Source organism: Thunnus maccoyii, chromosome 21 (assembly GCF_910596095.1).
Source record: "Thunnus maccoyii chromosome 21, fThuMac1.1, whole genome shotgun sequence".
NCBI lineage: Eukaryota > Metazoa > Chordata > Actinopteri > Scombriformes > Scombridae > Thunnus > Thunnus maccoyii.
Genome location: NC_056553.1, coordinates 5,803,462 through 5,822,393, shown reverse-complemented (window position 1 = coordinate 5,822,393; position 18,932 = coordinate 5,803,462). Strand labels below are relative to the sequence as shown.

Genomic DNA, 18,932 nt, shown 5'->3' with positions numbered 1-18,932 from the left:
AAAATATGTTTTTCTTCTTGTTCCTACAGTTGAATGTTTGAGCTTCTCTGTATGTGCAGAGCTTGACACTAGAAGATTGTTCACATTCATCTGCTGAAATTGAAAAATTTCTCTCCAAAATAGTTTGGCAGCCAATCGTGGTCCAATATTCACCTTACACAAGTGTGTTGTGGAAACCTGAAGCCTCCAGTTCACAAACACTGAGAATGTGCTTTACATGGAAGTAGGAGACATCTTGTGTCCAGCAGTTAAACTTCTGAAATGAACAACATTTGCATATTCATAGAATTTGGATTTTTTTTATGAAAACAGGACTGAATCATCGACAGAAGAAACCTGCACTCGACTGATCCTGCTGAAGTTCTGTTGCTGCGTGGGCACATCAATGAATCGTTTACTGCCTATATCCACTCGATGAATAATTGCTGATTATAATAAGGGATGGTAAAACCAAGTCTTATGAGCTCAACAAATGAGGGAGAAGGATATAATTTCAAGGATTTTAAAAAGATAACTTCACTTTTTTGTGGAAAAAACCTGAGACACAAATTATTATTCAAAGTAGAGTATTTTATACACATCTTAAAACATGTCTGGAGGGCATCTTTAACTGTGCTTTTTTTATTTTTTTTTTTAGCTTTTGCTAACTTTTTAAATTTTAAGATCAACTTTCTTTTGTAGGATCAAAGAGCATCAGTGAGATAGCATTTCATACCCTTGCTAGTAGGGGATGAAATGAGGGAACGAGAGAGGATACTACTGACCATGCTTCAGGTAAATTGGAAGTGAACCTTGCAGCCATGTTTTGTTGGGCAATATGGGGGTTCCCTGTCCTCCAGCCAGGGGCCAGACAGACGTTTAGATATGTTGAAGGCACCCACTCAGCGTTTACCACAGCCAAATCAACGGCAAATAATCGGTAAAAAAGTAACGGCAGCAGGTATATTGAGTTCGTAAAGTTAGCTATTTTACTTTGTGTCATTAACAAGAGCTAACTGAAGTTAATTAATGTGATATGATGGATACAAGCAGAGAGCATTTGCCAATGAATAAATGTTACTCAAATTATGCTTTCAGCCATGAAGACCGACCAGCACCTGTCTGAAAATACTGGCTGTGCATGGAGAGTTCTGTACTTTTATTTATTTATTTATTTATTTATTTATTTATTTATTTATTTATACCTCCACCGTGGAGTAATATGTGGCTAAATTCAGGATAACTACAACAAATGGCTTATTTTTTAGCCTTTAAGTTTTAAAGGGTTTAGAGCAGTTGAACTCCAGTGAAACATCTTCAGGTATTCATGATGGCAACCTGGAAAAGGGTATTGTGAGGATTTTGTACAGATGGGGTTGTGAACAAGATGTCAACACTTTCCTAAGGTGTCCTGTGACTACAAAGGGAAGGGCATGATGAAGTTTAATTCTATTTTATAGTGCTTTCAGGCTGCTGTGCCTTTTTTTTCTTTTTTATTCTGTGCTGCTTGGTTGAAAGCTGCTGTGTCATGCATTATTCTGCTGTTGGCTGCTGTCTTACTCTTTTGCTAGTGGTTTATAAAAGTACAGCTGGGTGATAATAAATAACAGTTTTTTACCATCTATTGACTTTTGTGAATTATAAGTCGATATTGACATTTTTTTCACCATTTTCTGACATTTTATCAACCAAACAACTAATCAATTTATCGGCAGATTAATCGGCAGATTAATTGATAATGAAAGTAAATGAGCAAACAGGGACATAAGGCTGTGCAATATGTTTGAAATGGATATCATACTACTAATGGGAGTATTTTCCGATACATAATGATAATGGCAAATTTATTCAAAATCACATAAAATACCCAAATGAATATTCAATGCTATGACGGGTTCCAAAATGTCAGAAAATGTGTGAAAAATATTGGCCACTGTTACCCAAAGCCCAAGATGACTACTTTATCATTCTTTAATATCCCTGTGGAATTAATGAAGTACTCTGTCTATCTATCCATCTATAACACAATCAGATTATTTAAGTTTTTTTTACAAAGTTCTGTTGTCCAAATTGATGATTCCAAGAAAATTGAAAGAAACACAATTAAAATTATTTACGATTTTGCCTGATGATATTAGTAACAGTGGAGCACAGGTCATTGCATTGAATATTCATTTTGGTATTTTATGTGATTTTGATACATTTGCCATCATCAATATGTGTAGTCATATTGGAAAATATTCTCATTAATTGTATGATATCCATCTCAAACATATTGCCTGGCCTTATGTGGCTTTTGGTCATTGACTCGGTGCAGAAGTGACATTCTAGGGCTGCAACACTTATTTTCATTATTGATTAATCTGTCAATTATTGTCTTGATTAATCGATTAGTTGTTTGGTCCATGAAATGCTGAAAAATGCAGATCACTGTTTCCCAAAGCCAAAGATGACGTCCTCAAATGTCTTCTTTTGTCCTGACCAACAGTCCACAACCCAAAGATATTTAGTTTACTGTCATAGAAGACTAAAGAAACCAGAAAATATTCTAATTTAAGAAGCTGGAATCTGCTTAAATGTGAGTTTGTTTAGGAGCAAAGATTGGATGGCTGATAGGACATACTTTGGAGGCATGACTACAAAGGGTTGGAAAGCATTCTGTTCTCTTCTGTGTTGCTTGGGTTTTGGCCACTGTGCCATTATGCTCATGTTGGTGGCTGCACCATTTAATTGCCAGTGTGTGTGCATGTATGTGTGTTCTCCCACCTGCTGTGTGTGCTGGCAATGGTTGATTTTGTGGATTCATTTCATTCAATTTTGTTTCTAGTGATGAAAATTGACTTGTTAGGCCGTGCCATCAAATTGGGGAAATATGTGTTTGAGCAGTTATGGTTGTAATTTTTAATTATTGTGTGACATCGCATGTCTCTAAAATGTGTAGCTGAATAATTATTGCTGGCACGTAACCAGTCGGAATTTGGTTTCAACTTTATGGGTTTGAACAGTTAATAACAGAAGTGATTTAGTGATTTACTTTTGTTTACAGTAGTGCAGGGATTCTGGCATGGTGTTTAATTAGTCTCAAAACCCGCACACATAAAAACCAGGCGCGTGCACGTGATACAAGCTCACAGAACAGTATCCGCGAGAGGAAAAGCATCCTCGCAAGGGAGAATTTCTGCTCTGACGGCACAAATGTGGTCCTGCAAGCACGGGACTGTGAAGAGCATAAGCTCGACCCTCCCTATGCGCTCGCAACTGCTCATCGCTTGCTTGTCAAGTTGACTTTGGAGACTTTGGAGGTGGGGATGGAATAGACAATGGCTGATGTCTTTTGTTTTTTTTGATTTTTCCATCAAATTCTCCTATTAATTCCTGTGTTTTCTAAAAATCTGAAAATAGCCCTGTACCCTACATCACCTGAACTCCTCTGCAACATTCCTCTAATAACCAGGTGTCATGTGATTCCTTTAGAGTGTAATTTTAAGTGTCTGTCTCTCTTGTTGATATCTAGGACAGTATAAAAAAACATGCACCACCATTTCCTGTAGTCTGCAATGTTCACATCTACCCATGGCATGCTTATTCACAATGTTTAATGTACTGTTCAGACCGGTGTGACCAAACCTCGTCCTTGATAGAATGTCCTCCTCCTTTCTATTTGTATTGCTTCCTCTCATTTCTCCTACATTTCTTTGAATGCTGCAGTAGCATCGGCCCTTATTTCCTCTATCTGACTCTTCCTGATTTGATTATACTTTTAACTTCAGCCTTGCTTTATTTTATGACCACACTTATTTCTCTTTCTCTTGTTGCTCCCTTTGCATGTTTATCTGCCAGCTCATTTCCATCCACACCAATATGTGCAGGAATCCACGTGCGTTTAATTTCTATTCCTGCCGTCTTAATTCTGAATATTATTTGAGCTATGTCAAGTACTATGTCTTGCCTTGTATCTGACTGCATGTATTTAATACTTGCTAGAGCACCAGTGGAATCAGAACCTATCAAATCTTTGATTGGTTTGACTTCCTCTATCCAGGTTAGAGCTAAATTGGTTGTTCTCTCAGCCAACTGCCTGTCTTCAAAGGTCAAAGATCATGGTCAGTATTCAAAGTGACCAGTATTCAGCCACTGTCTATTCCATACCTGCCTCCAAAGTCTCAAAACTCAACTTGACGAACAAGCGGGTGTTGAGCAGTTGTGAGCTTGTACGGAGGGTTGAGCTTGCGTTTGTTACAGCCTCGTGTTTGCGGGACTGGATTTTGTGCAGGCGGAGCAGAAACACTCCTCTTGAGATAGTTTTCAGTTTGTGGATACTTTTCTGTGTGCTTGTATCATGTGTGTGCGTCTGGTTTTTGAGACTAATTAAACGCCATATTATGACTTCAGTGGATAATCTTTGACAGCAAGTTAGAAATGAATATGAGCTACATGATGGGTTTGCTCACAGGTGGGTTTATTGGCAGCATAAATACACACTTCTAACATGTCTTCTGTCTACATACTGTACATAATTCTATTCTATTCACCATGCCATTAACTCAGTATTGGTCGCTGTACCACTCACTTGCTTGTGTGTTTGTATGCATTCATGCATTTGTGTCATACTGTCGTCTACTTGTGGCTGCATTGTTGGCAATGGCTGCTTATTTTGTGTATCTGGTTAACTAGGAAAATGGAAAGTGGTGACACAGACTCCTGTTAAACCAGCTGGGCAGACAGCCCTGTCTCTAATTAAGGCGCCATCATCAGACAAATTGGAAACATACTTATTTGAGTAGTAATGATCACAGTCGTCCATTATTGTGGGATTGTGTGAAATGGTAAGTCTGTAGTTGAGGCTGCAGAGCAATAATTAGTCAAAAAAACAAGCCTTAAGAATTAAAACCCTAAACAACAGAGGTGATCTACAGTTGTATGAGTCTTCAAGTGTTTTTATGTGTAACCTTTCTTAACTTTAACGTGTAAAATGTAGATACAGTAGAGTATGGATTGTTTTTCGTAACCATATGTAATACAAACAAAATGCAATCATCCTACAATTGATTTTAACTTGAGCCATATCCAAGGGATGTATTTCTTGTGGGCCTTTTGTCCGTTAGCAGTATGGTTTAAGAGTCTTGTTGCCCTCAGGTGCTCCCAAGAAACTTGCTCTTTCAGGTTTGCCAGCCTTTAATAAAACACTGTGTTTATTCCAGCACCCTTCGATACTCAGATGTAGCAGGGGACCTTCCAGAAATGACAGCTTTTTGTGTAAATATTGTTTAGTTATTATCTATCTTGTTTCCTATTGTTTTGTAAAATTGTAATTGTGTTTTTCAAACCGTTCAGAAAACTTAACGCAATCAACAGTGTAATATAGTCTCACAGGTTTTAGTATTGCAGACTTGTTTTAACAGTTTTGTTCTGTTAGATGAAATGACAATACCGGTGCACAGCAGTCTAATTTCTTAGGCATGATGAAAATTGCTTTTCTTGTGGCGCAGTAAAAAGATCACAGTAGCAGATGGACTGTTGCAACAATATAGTCATAATGAGGTCCACAATCTTTTACTAGTTAGCTCCAGCCTAGAAAAACACATTGGTGACATAAAGCATGCAGGGCGTAAACACAATAACATCCTGTACAGTCAACAAAATGCCCCCAACAAACATGACTACAATGAAACCTATAATGTTCCATCATTGTTGAGAATTTTTGAGGACATACAGTTTGTGTTTGTGATTGCATCATATTACAAGAAGTTCACCTTATTTTGTTACTCACACCTGGTGGTCTGAATCAACATCCTTGTGAAACACACTCAAAAACTGAGCATTGGAAGCTTCATAGCAGCATCTGTTGCAGGGAAATTGATTTGGATTGCATGAGACTGTTTAGGTGTTCATGATCATTTCCATAAAGGCAAATATTGATAAAGCGACAGTGATTACTATAGAGATAATAATGATCAGGATGTTCCATTTGACAGGCTGTTCATCCAGTCCATAATTAATGCCTTTATAATCATCAACACAAACTACTTTTCTTCACTGAGGCTGGATAGTACACTCTGTAATGTGGGCATAAATATATATATATATTTTTTGTGTACTAATGGATTAATGGGGAATTTACATTTGGTTGCCCTTTGACTGACAAGAAAAAAACAGGAGCATATTTTTCACATTTGCTGTTTATTCAATACAAGCGCCCCTGAGAGGCACCTGCAAATTGATTCAGAACCGCACAATTAAAGATGAAAAAGAAATGCAAATGCAAATATGAAAAAGAATAGGCACATTGCCTCATTAATTATAAGTGAAAGTTGACTGTTATTAATTAAAAATTCCATTACTCTAACAATGGTAATCAATTATATAAAAAGATTCATTAATAAGGAGGCAGACAAGGGCTCTTTTTAAACTACAAAACACCCATTGGGCTCAATAGGCAAGAGGCGGAATCACAGCCATAACCTTCTTGACAGTATGCCAGAAGAGAATAAGTAATTTTGCTAAAAAGAGAGAGAGAGAGAAAAAAAATACTGTCCTTTCTTTTCTTGTTACAATTATTTCCAATCTAGCATATGAGTCAACAAAACAGTCTGTGTATACAGAATTCAAATTATGGCATTACTGATAACCTTATGTAAATCCAAAAAAAAGCAAACTTTTGGTTAAGAAAGCATGTGCAGGATGACTGAATGAGAGCTGGCTTGTAGAGACAGCCTGATATACACCCCATATTATGGTGAGAATGTCTTAACACTCTGTTTTTCACGATAACCATAATTAGCAAGATGCTTTGCTCATGGTACCAGTTGACATGGCAGCTATAAAAAGAAACAGGTAGTGTGAGGAACAGAAATAAGATTCCTGTTACCATCCAAACTCACACCATCTGTTTGAGTAATTATGTTTGCATTCATGTTTTTTTTTTCTCCTCAGATGATTGCTTAATGTTCAATTGTTCAAGATGCTAAGGAGGGCTGTCAAACATTGTACATTTCAGACACTTTACTTGCTTTCATCAAAAGGATGTTTCAGTGATAATGATACGGTTCAAAGTCTTGCTTAACCTCATTTTGCCAGGATTTATGCCTTTTTTATGGACATAAATTAAGTATTGTAGGGATCAAAGCAGCTCTGGCCTATAATTTCCACAATGGTCTCTTTAACCATTAGGTCATCTTGTCCTTTCTGGAACAGTTGAGTCAATGCAGATTTTCAGCCAGTGCATCAATGCTGTTGTCAAAACAAATATAGGCAGGACAGTGATTCATCTCCTACTAATCATGAGTGCAAAATACTTCTATTGACTAAAACTACTAGTATGAATGGGGAAAATTGTAGCTTGTCATTACTGGCTGTGGAATAGTCACTTAGTGATTGTGCTTTACAGGGAATTCTTGGCTGTGAGAGATGGTGGTGTTGTCTGCTACTTGCAGGATTTGCAGCACATGGTCCCTCATTGGCTATGCAGTAAACCCGCATATTGATTAATTTGAGTGATTTCAATGGAGAATGTAACCAACCTCTGTTGAAAATGCTGTAATTGGATTTCTGCAACCAGGATTATATGAAGCTCCTCTCAGGAATACATATGGAAGCCACAACTCTTTGCTGATAGCGAGCCAACATTGTTACATGAATGGCCCCGGCAACATTGTACCAGCGAGTGCATTTACAAATCAGTAAACATCCTGAAAAGGATTAGAACATACTTGTTGCTGTCGTCTTTAAATGAAATGAAATGTCTGCGCTGATGATGGAAGTTAATGTGTTTGGTTTTGATATTTCCCGGTAGACAATATAGACATGTCCTCATACCAGTGCAACAAGATTCTGATCCATATTTAACAGTGGATTATGCTTTAAGCAGGACTGCGGCATAAACTATATGTCTCACATTAGAATTTATACAGTGAGCTGTTAATCAGTGGGAATCATTCAGTATCCATCTGTGCTTTGTATGCATTCCTGGCCTACTGCTGTCTTGCATTTATTTTATGCCTCAATTCATTATTTGGTCGACCCTTCAATCCAACAACCACTCAACCATGGTCCTACCACCCCAGTAGTGTGGTGAGTGGCATGTTGTAGGTGGCTGAGGTGGTGCATTGTCAGGCCAGTGCCATGTCGTACCACATCATAACTGCTGGTTGCGTGGTAAGTTCCTGTGGATACTCAGTGTACTGGTGAGCTTCTGATGGAAAGAAAACACTATGTCAAATGCTGCAAGCTTATTATAGTTGATCGATATTGCCTTGCGAGCCATTTCTTTGCTTCTGACAGCTCGGAGCTTGCTATCTGGGTTGTGTCATGCCTCAGTCAGGTAATAGGGATGGGAGGGAGAAAAAAAAATCAGACGTACACACAGAAGGCCATACAGGTAGATAAGCAACCACTGAAAACATGCAGGTGTGTGTGTGTGTGTGTGTGTGTGTGTGTGAGAGAGTGAGAGAGAGACGGCAAGAGAGAGGACTAAATGGGATAGATTGACAGATATAGCCTAGTGTGTGTGACAGATAGAAGCCGCTCAGTTGTATTCACCTCTGAAGCTGTATTAGCACAGTTCAGTGCCTCCTACATCTCTCATGCAGTTGTAAACAGGCATTCATCAAAACCCAGACAACTACATTCACCATCTGTTGAAATAACTGTTGCCTAGGTCAACAATCTGAAAGAACTAATGCGATGCAATGCATAGCAGCTTTATCATACATTACCAAACATTACCAAAAAATCTATGCTCATGCGAGGTTATTTTTTGAATAGACAATAACATGGTGTAAGAATGATTTTTGACCTATCACATTAATGTACATGATTGTTATCGATCTTAGAGAACAGGCTTAAAGCTTGATTCCCTTTTCTCATATCACACTTGATTAAACAATATAGGCATATTGATACAACATACAGAATGCAATTTTCTACTCAGAATCACCACAATATTGCCCGTCAATGTCAAGGTACAAATGGAAAACGTTGACCACGTAAGTAAGTGATACTGATTGGGACATTAGAACACCATTTGGAAATATGATCCATGCAATACAGGAGAAAAGTCCATTACCCAAGAGGACAAAATATATAGCCTATGATATATATTATTTTGTCAGGACAGACGGATGGTGTCATTAGCTTTTATTTCATCTGTTCTTTTGAGAATTTCTTGCAACATTCATCATCAACATACATTACAATTGTAAATGCCTTCCACCTCATAATATGTTCTAACGAGCAGCTGAATCACTGGCACACCTTGTGTATAATCTTCGGGAGAGCAATCTTTTCAAATTACTTTGCATCTGACACTGAATTACTTAGGCAACACATTTCTAGATGAATTTAGAATAAATATTAAAGAGATTATGATCATGAACCTTTTATGTGGGAGTGTTTTATGAACATTTTACACAATGCACACAATTTTTACTGTAGTTTCATCAAATGTATATCCATATGTCATTATTCTGTTAACACTGAGTCTGATATAAGTACTTGTGTGCTTCTGTTCCCTACTGTTACTCCATTAGCCATTCTTGATGAATGCTATGGATAGATCAACAACATTATTGTTAGGCACTTCGCTCAGGCTCTGTTTGTAGTAGCCTTGCTGAGCTGTAGGTCACTGAATAGACCTCTGCGTAGAGGTGCAAAGCAATCAACGTATGAAGCCTGTGATTTTGGAGTCGATGTTAATTAGCTCCTGGCTTGCAGTCAGTCTCACTGAAGTATTTTACAACAGTGACTATCCTCATCATAGTGTGTAAACAAGTTTGCTGCTTTTATATGAGCCTCTTCAGGTTTTCAAGCGTTTTACAGCTAAATTCCACAGCATTTAAACTAAACCATATTTAACAACGTGGAACACACTATCACTGGTAAGGCTGGTAAATTTCATGTGGTCAGATGATGGAATCTGTCTTTGTTGGCCCCGGTGCATAAGTCTTGTTGATAAGGTTTTTATGTCCTTCTTATAGGTCCTCATTGAAAGATTAAATTGTGGTCTCCACATCAGTAATAAATCTCAGCCAGGTGTGGGGTGGGACTGAGAGGAAGAGCCATCAATAAAAAGAAGGATGGTCATTCCTTGTCAGGCTGGAAGCAAGGGAATAAACAAGTTGTAGGAGAAACAGGGCTGCCCTTTCTAGGAAAAGTGGTTTATTGACTTTTATTTAAATGAGCGACCTTTTGTCTGCAAGTGTGAGAAACGGGGCATTGGAGCATGCCACTGCATGCCATTGCATGCTCTATATTGTTATAAAGGGTACTGAGAGTTTTTTTGCTCCCTTTCCCTTTTTATAGGTCCCAAGTGTGACTCTATCTAAATTGATTGGATTTCTCTTTAACCTTCAATACACGTGCTGTTATGGGTATGATGTTTGCTTTCTGAACTGCAGCTTTAGTGAGTTATTTTATGGAACTGATTCCTGTACTGTATTTTCTTGCCAAGTCTATAATTTGTTTAGTCCCCTTTGAGAGAGTCTCACACGTTGCCTCACTATCATGTTCCCCTGACTTAGCCTACGTAAAAAGAAAACATGGTTCTCTCTGGTGTTGCTTTCTGTGTGGATTCTGACGTGCAAATGATATATGTCTTAGATACATTGAAAATCTGGAGACCAAGTCATCCTTACATGGGTCCAGTCCCTCATAGGGCTCTGAAAAAACACTCTGAGTGATCTCTCACAGCACTCTTGCTCTCCTTCCAATCTGTCTTTACACTCCTATCTCTGCATCATTTGTGTTCACTAAACTTGGTCGTTTGTACTCATAATTTGAAGCCTGTATGTGCATTCACTATAAATTGTTAGACAATGGTTGAAATTGAAAATAGTGCACAAATGTTGGGTTTGTTTTCTTACATTTTGTCTGTACAAAAGCACGGCAAGCCTGAGAGATATGTTCCTTTCGCTTACACCTCCACCGCTAATAAGTGGTCATTATATTTATAATGCATCGAAATGACAAGCACCGTTCCTTAAAGTGGATTCTGAAATTCTACATTACTATAATTCTAGGGAAGATATGTCAAGCAGCAATTCATTACAATTATATTCAAATGGAGAGTGCCATAATGCTAGAAGGAAATGCTGGGGAATAACTGCTGAACTCAGTGGAGAGTTTAATAGAGAGTGAGAGGAAGCAGCTTGGTTTGATATACAGCCACACCACTAATGGCAGATTTTTCTAGCAGATAATCACTGCTCAGCATTGGAAAGGCCTCAGAATTATCTAATTGTGAGTGCACAGGGTTGTTACATTAACCCCCTTAAGCCCTAATTGCTAATCTGCAATAATGTGGTTGTTGTCAACAGGAGACTTTCAGAAGTCTCTTTGCATGAAGACTTGAATTAAATGAGGAATTTTGGCGCTCAATGTAATTTCGAATCAATATGTTCTTTTGGTTTCTTTGGACTTCAAGTGACATTATAATTATTCATGTCTTTTTAAAACTGCAGAGGAAGACAGTCATGAAATTGAAATGGTTTATTGTTATTTTCCTCTTCTTTGTTATCGTTAGAGTTACACAACACTGCAACAATAAACTTGGATTGGTAATAAGTAATGTAAACCTTTTTTATCCACTCTTGATAGACTGGTCTTCATATTTATACTGCAGATTAATTGTAGTATCAATATCTCCATTGTACTTTTTTTTTGTTTTTTAAGAAAATTAGTGAAAAATAAAATACCCCCTCTTCTAAACAAATGTGCTTCAGCTGTCCTTGAGCAAAGCCCCAGAGCAGTTTCTCTCACATAAATGTGTGCAGTAGTGAACAGTGGCAGTGCTAAAGACCATGCTGGATGGAGGCATCTTGCCATGACCTTATTTGCACCTTGGGGAGAAAAAAGGATAATTAAGTAGTGTAAGTAGCAGCTCCCACTTGTGACTTTAGGTTTTATAACATTCCCTTCACGTTTAGTGTCTGCCACTTTAACAAAGCAGCTGTTAAGGCAGGAATATATAAATTACTGCATACATTTTAAGAAATACAGAACCAGTATGAATACATTACTGTACTTGTTTTTTTTTTTGCAGTTAGACAGTTTCACAGATTTTGTTCTCCAATTAGGTTGCATGCATTAAATGGTATCAAAGCCTGAGTCTTAATTCATGCACTTCCTTTATTTTATAGTCATGTTGGTCCTGGTTTGGCTAAGGAGATTACAAAGACTAGTAGTAGAGATGATGTGGAACATAAAGCTATATATGTAAATAAATCTATGTTTATGCGAGGAACAGATGAAAAGGAAATTATTGACATTGTTAAAACATTTAAGAATAAGAAATCTACAGACTATAATGGAATTCATATGGCTATGTTTAAAAATATTAGTGTGTGGTGAAACAGCTTACACATATTTGTAATCAGTCTCTACAAGCTGGTGTATTTCTTAGCAAAACGAAAATAGCTAAAGTCATACCAATATATAACGCTGGAGATAGACAAGTACTCTCAAATTACAGACCTGTTTCTTTACTTACACAGTTCTCTAAAATCTCCTAAAGCTAGAGCTAATAAGACAATTTTGTTTGCACTCATTGAATTTGTGGAGGAAATAACAACTGCAATAGAAAATAAAGAATATACAGTTCTTAAAAAAAAGCATTTGATACTGTTGACCAAGACTTATTATTGAAGAAATTACAAAGATATGGAATTAGAGGGGTAACACACTCTTTATTAAGCAGCTACCTGGAGAACAGGTATCGGTACATTCAAATAAATAACTTCAAATTAAAACAAGTAACCTGCTGAAGGTTACCTGGGTTCCCCAGGGCTCAGTGTTGGGACCACTGTTGTTTATTTTGTACTTAAGTGAGTTTTCCAAAATATTAAAAACTATATTATTTGCAGATGACACCAATTTATTTTGTTGCAGTAATAATTTGGAACAACTCTTGGATACAGTGGAAGAAGAACTGAAAATGCTAAAGAGTTGGTTTGATTCTAATAAACACTGAATTTAAGTAAAAAGATATTTATAATCTTTGGGAATCGTCTAACCAACTCAACTTTATCTACTTTTGTGATCCCTTGACTTTTCCTTTGGCACCGCCATGGGTTGCCCATTTATGGTTTTGAGTGAAATGTCTCAACAACTATTGTATTAATAGCCATGAAATTTGGTACAGACATTCATGTAGCCCTCAGAATGAATTGTAATCCCTTTGGTGATCCCTGACTTCTCAGCGCTGTCATCAGTAGGGGTGCGTGAAAAAATTGATTTACATAAATTCTTTTCTTCTATGATTCTCAATCAATTCACAAATACCAAAAATCCTTTTTTGTAGCAACATTAGTTAATAACATTATGTTGATGGAACAAAAACATGCTACAGTTATCTGTAGTTCACAAGTGTTTAGGTGCATTTTGGACTGAATAACTCGATAATTAGCTTGAAACACTAAGGGCAAGTAGGACTAAGTATTTGTGTATACTTTGTACCTCATTCTTAGTGGAATGGAGCACATAAGCTCAGTACTAACAAACTAGACCATCTGACCAACACACACTGCAGCTATTTTCAAAAAACTTCACCTGACTCTGGTCGGGTGAACAAAATAACGGCGACCATACAGTGTTTTGGATAACAATGGTACTAATGTTGCAGCAGACATGTGCTCTACATTGCTGGAGACAGAACTTTGGTAACAACACAGTGAAGCCCCTTTTTCCTCCCTTACTTCAGAACACACACACCAACTTCTGTTTGTATAGAAAAAAAATGTAATCACAGGACAGTAAATTATACTTTCATTCCATTATTCTCATATAGACTGGAGACTGAAATATGCTTCAAAACTAATGCAGTTAACTTTTTTAAATTAAAAAGCTGTGTACTTTCACATGCTTTTCTGTACTTTTTTTCTGTTCCATTTATCATGACCATTTATCTTACCTGCCAGTTATGTTTCATATTGCATTCCATTGGATTAAGGATGCAAGTGAATTGTTTTTCACACAGTGTTCCGGAGTAAAAGCCTGACAACCGTGCTCCAGTTTCTATCTATTCAATCAAGAATCAATCCTGAATTGATAACAGTTCCTCAAATGAATCATGACACCAAGAATCTGAATTGAGTCGTGAGAATCCCAAACATTCCTACCCCTAATCATCAAGTCAGGTTTTTGTCCAATTCTTTGCTTTACGACCAAATACCTGCAAAACTAATGACATTCCCATCAGCCTCTACTGTACTTTGTGTTTAGTGCTAATTAGCAAAATGAAAGCATGCTTACATGCTAAACTAAGGTGGTGACCATGGTAAAAAATTATACCTTCTTAACATTAGCATGTTAGTATTACTATTTTTAGAATGTTAGCATGCTGATGTTAGCCTTTAGCTCAAAGCACAGCTGTTGTACAGACTCAAAAAGCCTCTAGCAGTAGACTCTTTAGTCTTGTTTTTAATATTTCAGCATGGTTCTTAAAATTTAGACTAGAATACCCCAAAAATAGCTATAATCTGCAAAGAGCCCTGAAGTTAATCCTACCTTATTAAAGCTTATATTATTTTTTTTGTTGTGACTGTGTCAGAGTATGGTCATTTTTAAAGATGTTGTAAGTGCGGTTTATTTGATTGCACTGTACTGAAATATGTTGCCCACTGTGGGCAATTTATTAGAAGAACTAGGATATAACTGAGATGTCCAAAATAATGTGTTACAAGCACAAAGAGAATGCTCAGAAGCTGATCTGGCTGTTTATACATAGACAGGTGCCTCAAGACTTTGATATACACAACAGTTTGATGGTGAACTGGATTAGTATCAACCGTCAAATAGCCTGAACTAATTATCTCTGTGGTATTCTGATGAATCCCATATACACCTGAAGACTCTCTGTAGTTGATCAGGTTCATTCATGTCTAAGACATAGATGAGTACGTTTTGAAATTTAATAAAAAAGAAAACATGAGGACAGCTAAATGTTATCTTCTTGTTTTCATCTGCCATCACTACAAGCAACCGCCAGCGCATTCAAGTGAAAGTCACTGGTTAATAACAGGCAAACCAGCTGATCCGTAACACCGGTATTCTAACTCTCAATCATCAGCGTTGGTTACCCTTTCTCCCTTCCCCCTCCAGTGGTTGTGTTGTATTCTGGATGCTGTCAGAGCTGACAAAATTACTGCATCTTGTTAGTATGTTAATAATGGGAATTATGCTTTTAATGGCCAGCATTAATTAGTAGCAATCTGACTGCTGCAATTACAGTTGGCAATGATGCATTTAATACAACAATCTTGAAGTGAGTTCCTCTTTACTTGTGCCTGTGGTTCCTGTTTTTCTCGTCTATACACAGATACAGATATAAATAAATATTTTTTTTTTGCTTTAATATATACTTAACATTATCACTGATGCAGTTTCTTGAATTCACTTTACATACAATTATGAGAAATATATTCACTCCCACTGACCAGTTACACCACGGTTCAGCGCACCTGCAGAGCAGCCCCCCTCCTGTGAACAGCCTACATGTCAAGTACTAGATGTTGCCTATAAGACTCAAATTTGAATGTTTTTGATCATCATTTGAGAAAACTTTCCACTTTTCACTTGAATGTGCATTCTTCAAAATGCTGTTTTTAAATGTGGTTGTCAGCATACAGTTACAGATCTCAGGTGCTTTGGAGGCTAAGATAAGACTTGATATTTTAAGCCATCTTTAGGAGAATCAAAGCAGCCATGCAGCATTTCAGTCCTGGCTGGAGATGTTACGCATATAAGCAGAGTACTAAGTACTAAATGTAACATTTCTCAATGCAGTTATCCAGGATATGTGGGGATGAAACAAAAAAAAAACTCCTAACAAAAAAGTATGTTCTTGAATAATGAATAATAACAACATTGTGGGAGGCAGTGGCTCATTACATCATCTGGAAGAAGCATGTTCTGTCATGTACACGCTCATGTTCCTCACTAACACACGCATACATTTGGCATTTTTTATGTATTTACCTGGACAAACAACTGATCAGAAAATATAAATTCTATATACATAGGGATTCAGATGTTGACTGGTTTATACTTTGAAATGAACTTTGAAAATAAGGTCCTACAGCAACCTCCCTCGATGAGAGCCAAATGAAAATAAACTGTTAATTTAACCTTAGTTTCAAGCAGTCATGCATAATGCTAAATGCATAATGCTAAAGAACATGCATTATGTTCATTCATGCTCAAAGAAAGAAAGGAATAGGGGGGAAAGTGCAGAAAAACAATACTAGTAAAAAGCTTGATAATTATTTCTTCAGTCAGTCCAGAAGGGCACTTTGCCAATGAAGAAAAAACGTCTTTAAGCCACTGTAGCCCCTATACTCTGCAGGTCACTAAATGGAAATCGTGTGTACACTTAGAGTGAATACATTACCACAATTAGGCTTTGATATATTATAGGAGAAGCATTCATTGCACTGAAACTCATGGTCCATTAGAGTTTATTTATGTCCCTTGAAAATACAACTGTAACCTTTTATATGCCTCTCTGATAGTGCTTGATAACTCCTTGAAACACCCTACCCTCCCAGTCTCCAGGCATTATCTGTTTAGCTTTTATCCTGTTACAGCTACAATCGTTTTGAACCAAAAGCCTTTCCCATAAGATCGTCCTGACAAAGGTCCGAGGATCTCATCTCCAAATGCTTTTCATATGGCAAAGAATCAGTCAATTATTTTGAAGCAGTGCAGCAGCCCAGGATTAAGTGACTTAGGAGTGCAGCAGACAGCAGCCTCCCTCCCCCTGCTTGTAGCCTCAGAGATTTCCACAAACAGCATGGCTTGTCAGGGCTGATTGCAGTGGCACTGGGGCAGATAAGTCAGTCTTACTATTATCCTATGTAAGCTAGGAGTGCCAAATTACAACTTTAGCCTTAAACCCCCACAGAGTTTACTTACAAACATCTTAAGCCTCAGCAGAGAATAAAAAATCCTATACTAAAAACAGAGATGGCAAAGGGTTGAGGGGAGTGTGTTTGATGGGATGTGTGTATACATCTCAGTGGGGTTGGGCTGGTGTAAAAATGTTCAAACCAGTTTTGATCATTTTGATATCTTTTGATATTAATCCAAAGACCGGACTGGACTGGTAATCCTGAATTTTACCAATAGGTGTCGTACTCGACTCAGCCAGTCCCAAGTGGAACATAATGAGAGGCCACGAATGAGAGTGTAGTGGCACCACAGTCAGGAAAACTGAGTGATACATCATGTTTTCAATTTATTTCTCACAACAACCATTCAGCTTAACTTTTCTTCTTGTGCTAGGTTGCTGTGTGTACGGCACAGCTATGCTATGCTAATGATGCTAGCCATGATAACTAGCTGCTAGCTGCCGTGCAGGCTGGTAAAATGGATCCGTCACGTCTCTGTGGGTTTTTATCAAAACATAAAATGCCCTCAGGCTGTAGCTGAAGCGCCTATCCGGGTTATTGCTGAGAGCTGCACCGTTAACCGGAGTCAGTCTACCTCCTCCAGCTCGCCTTTAGCATCCAGCTGAGTGGACAGCAGCAGCTGGACCTGCGGCATGACCAGGCTCCATCTGCTCCAGCCTCGCCACGCCTCCCCAGGCCCCGCGGAGCTCAGAGAGTTTGGTGCTCCTGGCAGTGTCAGAACCCCCTCGTGTGAGACGCTTAGATGTCTCATAATGACAAATGCCGGTTCAGTCAGTTTGGAATCAAACCGATTTAAGCTTGTACACCAGATCGGAACGGCAAAACCGGAAACCAACCCAACCCTATATCTCAGTCTGTATTCAGTTCAGGGTATTGGGTCTCTGCTGTCTTTTTATTTCTGTCAGCATCTTCCCTGGCTCATGCCTGTGATGTTATGACAGCTTTACAAGGACTGTAATTTAAATTTATTGCTACCAGGCCATCGATTCTCTCATCACTTCAGTGTCATGTGTTGACTGCCAGTCTAATACAGAAATGTTGGCATAGCTCCATTAGCATGTATGGATTTTTTTTCCCATTCCTGAGACCATTAATATCCTAAAACACTGGCAAACAGGGACATTTTTACAACAAGAGCATTACTAGATTAAAATGGTGAGGCTCAGTTCTAGGACCAAAGTGAAAATAAGTCACAGGTGGTAGTTGCCATTGCAAATGTTGTTACGATTATGCTGTTAAAAAGGACAGACTTACCCAAAGGATTGCCACATTGTTTATATACATGTACCAATTATATATGAACATTGTGATATTCAATTTTGTTGATATTGCCTAGCTGAAACAAGGGTAGATTTAAACTTACTCTACGTTATTGTTCTTTTTGGTTCCTTTCTGTCTTTTCTCCCTCACGTTCTGTCGCTCTCGCCATTTACCACCGATTCAATTTCTCCCAAGCTCCTTACTATGTGATTTATGACTTCTCCCGAACCATAAATAACTGGAAAAATAAGGCTTTTACCTTGCCCACGTACTGCGGGTCTGACCCCATGTACTCCTCCAGCACAAAGAACTGGTTCCACACCCAGCCCCTCTTGACCCGCTGAAATCCAGCTGCCCCATTCCTCATCGGGCCCACCAAGCTCCTGGCGTGGTCTCTCCCCGTCCTGCTCCGTCCCAGTGGTGATGAAGGCAGACGTAAAGAAGAGACTGAGCCTTCGTCGACGAGAAACCAAAGGAACAGCAGCAGGCAGTTCCTTGTTAGCATTGGCGATCTGTGAGGTTCAGGTCCCCAAGTTAAAGTCTAGTGATAAGAGTTGAGCCACGTTGAAACAACTTCTAAAGGTGCTTATGGGGAATGGATGAGGTGGGGAGCTGTGCCTAGTGTGGCAACCCCAAAAAAACAGCTTTCCTGGGTCTGTCAGGAGCCCACTCAGAGATTTATGTAGTTCATCACCTGAAAGAGAGAAAACAAATTCATAGTTTAAAGGGTTTACTTTTTGCTGAATCTCCGTATATTGCTGTTCATAAATACCAATGAGTTGGTGACACTTC

At 38.2% G+C, this 18,932-nt stretch overlaps 1 protein-coding gene across 3 annotated transcripts in view; it reads right to left on the bottom strand.

The window, feature by feature from the left end:
- The window catches only part of LOC121888036 (cadherin-12-like), a 62,081-nt gene extending 43,436 nt beyond the window's left edge, over nucleotides 1–18,645 (bottom strand). For all 3 annotated transcript variants that reach the window (XM_042399288.1, XM_042399287.1, XM_042399289.1), the window contains exon 1: nucleotides 18,400–18,645. In XM_042399288.1, coding sequence (XP_042255222.1) covers nucleotides 18,400–18,645 — 246 coding nt within the window. The remainder of the gene's footprint in view (nucleotides 1–18,399) is intronic.
- Between the last annotated feature and the right edge of the window lie 287 nt (nucleotides 18,646–18,932).